Source organism: Carcharhinus amblyrhynchos, chromosome 3 (genome assembly GCF_965287045.1).
Source record: "Carcharhinus amblyrhynchos chromosome 3, sCarAmb.v2.hapA, whole genome shotgun sequence".
In the NCBI taxonomy this organism is placed as follows: domain Eukaryota; kingdom Metazoa; phylum Chordata; class Chondrichthyes; order Carcharhiniformes; family Carcharhinidae; genus Carcharhinus; species Carcharhinus amblyrhynchos.
Genome location: NC_137326.1, coordinates 58,144,445 through 58,155,311, shown reverse-complemented (window position 1 = coordinate 58,155,311; position 10,867 = coordinate 58,144,445). Strand labels below are relative to the sequence as shown.

General features: G+C 44.8%; 1 protein-coding gene across 6 annotated transcripts in view; it reads right to left on the bottom strand.

Annotated features, from left to right (window-relative positions):
• Positions 1-4,272: 4,272 nt before the first annotated feature.
• The window catches only part of dag1 (dystroglycan 1), a 103,883-nt gene continuing 97,288 nt past the window's right edge, over positions 4,273-10,867 (bottom strand). For all 6 annotated transcript variants that reach the window (XM_080184312.1, XM_080184319.1, XM_080184326.1 and 3 more), the window contains one exon: positions 4,273-6,713. In XM_080184312.1, coding sequence (XP_080040438.1) covers positions 4,320-6,713 — 2,394 coding nt within the window. In that variant the 3' untranslated portion in view covers positions 4,273-4,319. The remainder of the gene's footprint in view (positions 6,714-10,867) is intronic.

Sequence of the window (10,867 nt, the reverse complement as noted above, 5' to 3'; positions counted from 1 at the left end):
AAGAAAGTGGCATGGACAAGTTGGGCCAAAGGGCCTATTTCTATGCTGTAAACCTCTATGATTCTATAAAACCACACACAATATTCTAGGTGTGGCCTCACCAAGGTCCTGTATAATTGCAGCAAATATCCCTGCTCCTGTATCAAAGCCTCACTATAAAGGCCAACATACCATTTGCCATTTTTACCACCTTCAGCGACTGGTGTCCAAGGAAACGCAGGTCTCGTTGCACATTCTCCTCTCTTCATTTATAACAATCTGCCTTCCTGAATTTGCTACCAAGGAGGATAACCTCACATTTATCCATATTTTATTGCACCTGCTATGCATTTGTCCACTCACTCAACTTGTCGAAATTACATTGAAGCATCCTCCTCATAGCTCATCCTCTCATGCAGCTTTGTGTCATCTGCAAATTTGGAGATATTGCATTTAGTTCCTTCACCTGCAACTGTTCCAGAGTCCATAGAGTCTTGAAAGATGACCATCAATGCATTCACTATTTGTAGGGCCACTTCCTTAAGTACTCTGGGATGTAGATTATCAGGCTCTGGGGATTTATTGGCTTTCAATCCCATCAATTGTCCCAACACCAATCTTAACAGATCCTTAAATTTTCCAACAAATTGATAAGCATGTTTAACCTTTCTGTATTGATGGACACACTAAATTTTAGCTGTAGACTGGCCTATTCTGTTTCATTGCGCACAATTAGATGGTGAGGACCAGAGTACACAAAGAAAATCCAATGCCCATGTTCAAAGTCATACTTTATCTCCTTATTTTGAATATATGGACCTGCTGTGACAGTCAGCAGAAAACCTGCTGCTAGTTGGGCATTAAAGTTGGTCAGAGAACAGAGCTTTTCCACATTACAAGCATGAGGGGCTAGAAGAGGCCAAGTGAATCTAAGTTTGCTGACACCACCACGTTTAGGCAGCACAGTATATACTTTGGTGGAAGCAATAAATTGCAATGGGATTGAGGGAGTGGGTAAAAAAGCAAATGGAGCTTAGTGTGGGGAATCCAGAAGTGTTCACTTTGGATCCAAGGAAAGACATAAGAATATTTTTGAAAGGCAAAGTTTAGAGGTCCAAACACACAAATCACAAAAAGCTGATTGGCAAATACAAAAAAAGTGAAGACTAAATGGGATGATGGCCTTTATCTCTAAGGAGGTTGAAGACAAAGTAGTGGAAGTTGTTTTATGTTAGGCTTAGCCCCACTGGAATACTGCATTCAGTTCATTCTCAGGAAAAGTATATCCCCAAATAAATTAGCAAGGGGTGATTTAAGTACCATAGAGTTTTTACAAGGTATTCAGGATAAATCTCTATGGAAAAAAATTCAACAAGGAGACAGAACAAGCACTTATGAAGCTAGTAATGGGAAATGAACCAGAACAGATAAGAGATGGGGAAATATGCAGGCAATAATGATTACAATAGTTTAAAAGAAAGATTGAAAAGAATATAAATAAGACAAACACCAGAGCAATAATCAGGAGAAAAGGCTGAACTGGGGAATATAAACTGGAAAATTAACTGACAAAGAAATAGAATAACAATGGAAAACATTCAAAATGGTGATCAAGAGTTCAGGAGAAATATTTCCTTCCAAAAAGCAAGGTAAACTAGCCAGTAGTGAATTACTAATGATAAATGAGGAAATAAGGGCAACATTGAAATAAAAGAAAAAAGTAGAGTGCAGGATGACACAAAGGTATTTGAAAAGCTTGGGAAAGTCCACACAAATTAGAAGTCAAAGAGGAACTACGAAAATAAGGTAAGGAATACAAAAATGAATTGTATATTCCACAGATAGAAATAAAAGGAAAATCAGAATAAGGATAGGGTGGTCTCAGAATCATACACTATAAATTCACAGGCAATAACTGAAATGGTAGAAATATTAATTACTTTTCTCTGCATCAATATGGCGTATTCATTTATACTGAAGTGCTTGAAATGCAAGAAATTTAAGCTGGGAAAGATACATCAGAGATGGGAAACATCCAGTGACAGGGCTTGTAGAGCTGTGGGCCAATGTTATGTGGTTGGCTGACTTCCACTATAAGTCGAGACTGTCCCAAGTTATTTGACCTCAGGACCCATATGGCATAACATGATTGCATACATTAATGCTCCAAAGTGGAGATGATTGGGTAATTCCCTTGTTAATCACACCTAGAGATCACACCGCTGTATCTAGGATTGCTTTAGACATAATTTTGTACGGCAAACTATCTTCCACCCATTGCATATTCTGGTGAAATACAATGCATTAAAAATTATACAAATTGGGAGATTTTCCAGTAGTCCACAGAGACTCTGTTTAAATAGATTCATTTATGTAGTATGTTATGTAAATGTACTGTTTGCTGTAGTCCTGCTCTCCCTTCAACGCACTAGCTGGTACAGTGGTATCAAAATGCAGTGCCTTAATATGGAAACAGATTAGCCTGGGCTGGATTCAATTGCATTCCTTAAGAGATGAAAGGCTACTGCCTAGCTCATGTGCTGCTCAATTCCATACACACACACGCACACACACACTGTGTGTGTGTGTGTGTGTGTGTGTGTGTGTGTGCGCGCGCGCGCGCGTATATGTGGGGGAGTTTGTGTGTATATACAAAATATTCATAGAAAAAAGCTTATAAGGAATAAAAAGAAATCAGTTTGGTGAAAACACATTTTAATACAAGACTTCCAACATACAGTACCTAGTGGCATAAATAAAATGTTTTCTAATAACTGTAAAAAGTAAAATTGCTAATAATGCATTATTCAGTTTTGATTTGCCCGCCAATCACCGTGGTGATGAATGAATCAGTTCTCTTCTGGCCACTGCAGATCCAAGTGCACACACCAGGCATGTGCACTGTGTTCTATTATGGCTTCAAGATCCCATGGCGCGTGCATTAAGCCAGCTCTGGAGTATGACCACCCAAGCTAGCACAGCACACGATTATTGCAATGGTTTTTGCGAGTCCCAAGTTCCAAATACCATCTTTTTGTGGTTCAGTCCAGTAAAGTGTGGCAGACATCACACCTACATGATATCCTGTGAGAATAATCATCTTTAAAAATAAAAGCAGTAAAACTTCTTTTTAAAAACCCCTCTAAATTAAAATTTATAAGGTGATCTATGAGAAGGAAGAAAGAGAGAGAGAGAGAGAAAGAGAGAAAGAGAAAAAAAAACCCAATTTCATTTCAACAATTCCTAAGAAGCCAAGCGTTTACAAATTGCTGTATGCTTTTAATAAAAGGACTGAGGCTGTATCAAAAATTTAGTAAAAAAATTAGATTGAGTTTTTTTATTTTAATCATTTCTGGCTGAATAGAATATAATCTACCATAAGACCCCTGTACGTCTGCAGCCAAGGAGCTGAAATGGGAGTAGCAGGACCTGACAAACAAGCAACTTTATATCAACTGCATGGATTGGAGGGGGAGAGGGCGCAAATGAGCAAGAAATGGGATGCACAAGGGAAAAGAAGAGAGAACCTGGAGACAGAAAAAAAGCGTGCAAGGCAGAGACAACAGAGAAGGTGAATGGCACACCAAAACCTGAGCATGAGAACAGCATATGATATGAGAGATGTGTAGCACAATCACGCAGGGTGATGATGTGCCAGACAACTTCGCAAGAGTGCTTGGCGCCAAAAAGTGCAAAAGAAAGACCCAGCGATATTAAACAGAAACATAGTTAGAGAACCGGTGACAGAGGCCAGACAGCAAGAAATGATGAGAAGCAAAATGAAAGTTGACAAAGTGTCCCAAAAGCCAGAGCAGAGAAAAGTTCCAACTTAAAACAATTAACATGGCCAAAACTAGAAGTAAAAGTTTAGGTATAGTGGATTAAATGTAAAACAAACTGATTTCAGTACAGTCTCTGACATTTACATTAGGCTACCGTTTTGTTATACTTCTGTTGCTAGACACGTGTGAATAGAAAACAGTACAATTAGTGTTAAAGGCAAACCGTATCAAACATCCCCCAGTGCTGCCCGTGGTCTCTTTAGCATTTTAAAACAAATGTTCTGAAGCCTGCAGTAACAATGTACACAAAAGATCAAGGTAACAATGCTGACTGGTGGAGATCAGCCCGCCAAGCGGGGGAGGTGATCAGCAGCATTAAAGGCTGCAGTGAAACTCCAGCATTACTTGGCTTCCAAACCGACAAACGCAGTGCTCAAAAAATTAAAAATGGTGGCAGGCTTCCATTCCCTACAGACAGCACTGGTGTGGAAAGGGGATGGGGTGGGGGAGAGGTTATTGGGGGGGGAGGGGGGGGGCGGTTCCAGTCTCCTTTAGATATTAGGGTGGGACGTAAGGTGGTGGGGATCTGTATGGGGTCATGTTCTTTGGACGGCAGCCTTTTCCTTCCATTGGTGCTGTGAAGGGTGGTGGGGGCTGGTAAGGGGGGGCATTGGGATCCTCTTCTCGCAGAGGGGTGTATTCACCAATGAGATCCTGGCCCAGGGGGATAGCCTCATGGCTGGACTGACTGGGATACTCAGGAGGAGGAAGAGGGGGTTTTTCCTCCTGGAGAATTAGCGGGACGCTCGATGAAGGAGGGGGCTTTGAGTCATCCAGCTCATCTGCAAAAATGATGGGAACGCCCTTCTTGATGAAAGTGGCTTGGTCCTCGATGGTGAGCTTCCCTTTCCGCTTCTTGCGATAGCAGATCATGGCGATGATGCCAGCAATAAGGAGAATGGCAGCTACCACCACTGCTGGGATTACCGTGTGTAGATAGACATCATCATTACTGGTCCTGGATGGCCCCTCACCAGCAGCAACTGACACGGTAGGCTCGATGGGAATCTCTAGCTCACCTGCTGGCACAAACTGAATATGTTTGCAGCTGCCCGTTCCAGTAACGGTTACGTTCATGGGGGTAAACTCGGGCTCCATGGTCGTCACAAACAAAGAATTTGGGTTGCCCTCGCTGTCCGCAATACGCCTGCTCAAAGTTTGAATCTGTTCCTCTGGACAGGGATCAAGGGGGAGAGTGTTGTTAGTCCATTCAACTACAATGGAGCCTTTAGAGATACTGTGCAAGGTCACAGTACTGCTGTTACGATCACCAAATGCATAGGCCAGCTTCTTGATCAATTGGATTTTTTTGTTAACATCATTGGCCACTTTCCTGTGATCCCCCTGAAATCGAGCAGCAAATTTGACACTCGATTTGCCACCATGAGGCCGACTGTGTACATGGACCTCGAAGGCATCCACCGCCGTGAGGCCCCCCTTGTCTGCGGCGTGCATGAAGTACTCATGCTTGCCTTCAAGGCCAGTGTCTGGCAAACCGTACAACAGCTGGCTGGTGCCATTGAACTTGACCCAGGAGTTCTCGGGCAGTGGTTGCTGCTCCCGGAGTTTGAGAGTGAGCTGCAGCTTGTCAGTGGTGCCGTCCTCATCATCGTAGAAGGTGTCAGATGGGATCTTAACCTCAAAGTAAGTTCCCACCCATGAGTCCACACGGTCAATATGGTTGGTAAGCTCTGGCGGCTGATTGTCAATACCAGGCTGCCGGAAGGGTTTGGTCGCGTGGACGGTGCTGGTCGTGCGTCTGGAGGGGGGTGATGTGGTCTGCAGCTTGGTGGATGGTTTGCTAGTGACCCGCGGAATCTTGGGTCGTCCCCTAGGCTTCTTGGTGGTTACAGCAATGGTGGTCGGAGTAGTAACCTGTGGTTTCAGTGTGGTAACCCTGGGTTTCTTGGTTGTGCGTGGAGATGGCACAGCGGTGGGTTCAACATAACCGGGTCTGGTCACAGTTGGTTCGATCTGACTGGGGATGGTGGTACTTGATTTCTCCAACACCCTGGTTGGCTGCACAGGACCCAAAGTGGGTGTATGAGTAATTGTATCTTTTGGCCTGACAGTTTTAATGGGCCTACTAATCAAAGGTTTCCTGATTGGTGGTGCTACTCTGTCTGTGGTGGATGCAATTATCGGTGAGGTGGGTGTTGGGACTATATGAGTAGGAGGTTCTCTAATAGCAGTTGTTGGTGGCTGAACAACTATTTTGGGTGTTGAAGTGGGATTTATTTGCCTTCGCACTCTCTTAGTCACCTGCAATTTCTTATTGGCAATGTGCCACCCTACCACAGGATAGCCAAGCTGAGCAGACATGGTCCCCTCCTTAGCAGGGATCTCCACACTGCTGATGTTAGGTACACTGTTCTGATTTAAGAAACATCCGATCTTCCACGACAGCAAAGCCCCATTCTCCACTACCTTCTTGGCATTCCCAGGGCCGGCCATGAAAGCAGACATATCAAACAGACGGTTGTTGACAACTGGAACGAGCTTCATTTGATGGAGTCCCACTTCGGCAAACTTGCGCATTCGGTCCAACAGTCCAACACGCTGCTTTGCAGTCATCTTCGTCAGGTCAGCATCCAGGATCACGGTCAAAATGGTGAGGGGTTCCTCATGTGCACAGACCGATGGTATAGCCTCGTTGACCAACTGTGAGGTTACAGCAAGGGGAGCACTGTCTAATGGGTCATCTGGCAGAACTTCAATAGAGAAGACATCTTCAGCGAAAGGCACAAGGCTTCCATTGGCAGCCAGCTCCAGGGCAGAGGCCGAGATATAGTGAACCCCTCTGTCTGTGTCCAGTGGGAGTCCCTGAAGTGAGTGACTCACAGAATCCCAATGCAGCCATGAGGGCAGTGTCTCCTTCCCAGACTCTGTAATCTAGGAAAAGAAGAAAGATATGGCTTTATTACCTTGCATATTTAATCTCAGCATACAGGGATAAAAGCCCATTCATACTTTTACAAGGTTCCTCACAAATGTAATCAGCATGCCTGATTTATGTTTCCCACTCCCCCAGTTTTGCAGAATGCACCATTTAGTAACACACGGCTCAGAGAATCTTCTGTGGCATTGCTGAACAGCCACAACATATTTGTTCAACAAGCAACAGATGCAATTAAACCCAGATGTCAGCATAACATAATAAATGTTCAGAGTTACTGTATTGACAATGAAACACATGGGCAAGAGGTCATTTTGGTCCACAGATTGTAAATGTATTCATTGTGATTGTTAAGGTTTCCCTCTTTTAATCCTCCGATCAAGGTCAACCCCCTCCGGCACTGTAACTCTGCCGAGCCCGTCCCTCTAGCACAGTATCCCTCAAAAGGCACGTAGCTGACTGCGAAGACTTGTCTTCACCACATTTTTACCACTGTTCTGGACACCAAAAGGAGCAAGATGCTCTTTCGGAGAGTCGGTGCAGACTCGATGGGCTGAACGGCGAACTTCTGCCCTGAGGGATCCTATGGATCTTTTATGCCCATCTGAGAGTACTGCATTGGAGTGTCACCCCAGATTATGTGTGCAAGTCTATGGGCAGACATCACACAAGCTAGATTACACTAAAAACACAAATCTTGGAAACTGGTTAAGAGAAATAGGATCTATAGGGTACTCAAAATGTTAAAACTTGTCACTACTACTTCTGATCGTCTTGCTGAGTATACCCAGCACTTTTGTAGAAATACAATGCAAGTTGTCAGCATCTGCAGGTTGCAGCAGAACTCTTATCCAATTCCATGTCCTGATTCCTGTTTTATTTTAATTAATTACGGTGGAAAGTGATCTGGGAGGTTGTACTACAGGTTTGCAGCAGTCTGAAAAGATTGAGTATGTGAATGTTAAGGAAGAGGATGTGTTAGAACTTTTAAACTCTATCAAGACAGACAAGTCGCCAGGAGCGGATGGGATGTACCCCAGGTTACCGTGGGAGGTGAGGGAAGTGATTGCAGAGCCCCTGGCGATGATTGTTGCGTCGTCGATGGAGACGGGAGAGGTTCCGGAGGGTTGGAGGATTGCGGATGTGGTTCCTATTTTCAAGAAAGGGAACAGGGATAGCTCGGGAAATTACCGACCGGTGAGTCTGGCCTCAGTGGTTGGTGAGTTGATGGAGAGGCTTCTGAGGGACAAGATTTATGAGCATTTGGAGAAGTTTATAATGATCAGAAATAGTCAACATGGTTTTGTCAAGGGCAGATCATGCCGTACGAGCCTAGTCGAGTTCTTTGAGAATGTGACTGAGCACATTGACGAAGGAAGAGCGGTAGACGTGGTTTACATGGACTTCAGCAACGCGTTTGATAAGGTCCCCCATGCAAGACTTCTTGAGAAGGTGAGAGGGCATGGGATCCAGGGGGCTTTGGCCTTGTGGATCCAGAACTGGCTTGCCTGCAGAAGGCAGAGAGTGGTTGTGGATGGGTCTTTTTCTGCATGGAGGTCGGTCATCAGTGGAGTGCCCCAGGGATCTGTTCTAGGACCCTTGCTGTTTGTCATTTTCATAAATGACCTGGATGAGGAAGTGGAGGGATGGGTTAGTAAGTTCGCAGACGATACGAAGGTTGGTGGTGTTGTAGATGGTCTGGAGGGATGTCAGAAGTTGCAGCGGGACATAGATAGGATGCAAGACTGGGCGGAGAAGTGGCAGATGGACTTCAACGCAGATAAATGTGTTGCGGTCCATTTTGGCAGGACCAGTGGGATGAAGGAATACAATATCATTTCAGAGACATGGATAGAGTAGGGGCAGGAATGGTTGCTGCAGGTCCCGGGGTTCAAATGTTTTAGTCGGAGTAGAGAAGGAGGTAGAAGGGGGGGAGGGGTAGCATTATTGGTCAGGGACTGTATCACAGTGTCAGAGAGGAAGTTTGATGAGGACTTGTCTGTTGAGGTAGTATGGGCGGAGATTAGAAATAGGAGTGGAGAGGTCACCCTGTTGGGAGTCTTTTATAGACCTCCTAAAAGTTCTAGAGAGGTTGAGGAAAGGATTGCAGAGATGATCCTGGTTAGGAGTGAAAGTAATAGGGTAATTGTTATGGGGGATTTTAACTTTACTAATATTGACTGGAATTGTTATAGCTCTAGCTCGTTAGAGGGGTCAGTTTTTGTACAAAGCGTGCAGGAAGGTTTTTTGACTCAGTATGTAGATAGGCCAACTAGAGGTGAGGCTATATTGGATTTGGTGCTGGGAAATGAGCCAGACCAGGTGCTAGACTTGGAAGTTGGTGTGCATTTTGGTGATAGTGACCACAATTCGGTTACGTTCACCTTAGTGATGGAAAGGGATAGGCATGAACCTCAGGTCAGTAGTTTTAGCTGGGGGAAGGGTAATTATGAGGCTATTAGGAGAGAATTAGGAAGCATAGGTTGGACTAGGAGATTACAGGGACTGGGAACGTCCGAAATGTGGAGTTTTTTTCAAGGAGCAGCTACTGCAAGTCCGTGATAGGTATGTCCCTGTCAGGCAAGGAGGAATTGGTAGGGCTAGGGAACCGTGGTGCACCAAAAAAGTAGTTTCGTTGGTTAAAAGGAAAAAGGAGGCTTATGTTCGGATGAGACGTGTGGGCTCGGGTAGTGCACTAGAAAACTTTAGATTGGCTAGGAGGGAGTTGAAGAGTGAGCTAAGAAGGGCTAAAAGAGGACATGAGAAGACTTTGGCTGATAGGGTTAAGGAGAATCCTAAGGCATTCTATAGGTATGTCAAGAACAGAAAGTTGGTTAGGGCAAGATTAGGGCCAGTTATAGACAGCAGAGGGAAGTTATGTGTGGAACCGGAGGAGATTGGAGAGGCATTGAACCAATATTTCTCTTCGGTGTTCACGCAGGGGGACACGGATATAGCTGAGGAGGACACTGGGTTGCAAGGGAATAGAATTGACAGTGTTACAGTTGATAAGGAGGATGTGCTGGATATTCTGGAGGGTCTGAAAATAGATAAGTCCCCTGGTCCGGATGGGATTTACCCCAGGATTCTCTGGGAGGCAAGAGAAGTGATTGCAGAGCCTCTGGCTCTGATCTTCAGGTCGTCGTTGGCCTCTGGTATAGTACCGGAAGATTGGAGGTTAGCGAATGTTGTCCCATTGTTTAAGAAGGGGAACAGAGACTTCCCTGGGAATTATAGACCGGTGAGTCTCACTTCTGTTGTGGGCAAGGTTTTAGAAAAAATTATTAGGGATAGGATTTATAGTTATTTGGAGAGTAATGAATTGATTGGAGATAGTCAGCATGGTTTTGTGGCGGGTAGGTCGTGCCTTACTAACCTTATTGAGTTTTTTGAGAAAGTGACCAAAGAGGTGGATGGGGGTAAGGCAGTGGACGTGGTGTATATGGATTTTAGTAAGGCGTTTGATAAGGTTCACCATGGTAGACTTCTGCAGAAAATGCAGATGTATGGGATTGGGGGTGATCTAGGGAATTGGATCAGGAATTGGCTAGCGGATAGGAGACAGAGGGTGGTGGTTGATGGTAAATATTCATCATGGAGTTCGGTTACGAGTGGTGTGCCTCAGGGATCTGTTTTGGGGCCACTGCTGTTTGTAATTTTTATTAATGATCTGGATGAGGGTATAGTTGGGTGGATTAGTAAATTTGCTGATGACATCAAAGTCGGAGGTGTGGTAGATAGTGAGGAAGGGTGTCATAGTTTGCAGGAAGACTTAGACAGGTTGCAGAGCTGGGCCGAGAGGTGGCGGATGGAGTTTAATGCGGAAAAGTGTGAGGTAATTCACTTTGGTAGGAATAACAGATGTGTTGAGTATAGGGCTAACGGGAGGACTTTGAATAGTGTGGCTGAGCAGAGGGATCTAGGTGTATGTGTACATAGATCCCTGAAAGTTGGGAATCAAGTAGATAAGGTTGTTAAGAAGGCATACGGTGTCTTGGCGTTTATTGGTAGGGGGATTGAATTTAGGAGTCGCAGCGTCATGTTGCAACTGTACACAACTCTGGTGCGGCCGCACTTGGAGTACTGTGTGCAGTTCTGGTCCCCACATTACAGGAAGGATGTGGAGGCTTTGGAGAGGGTGCAGAGGAGG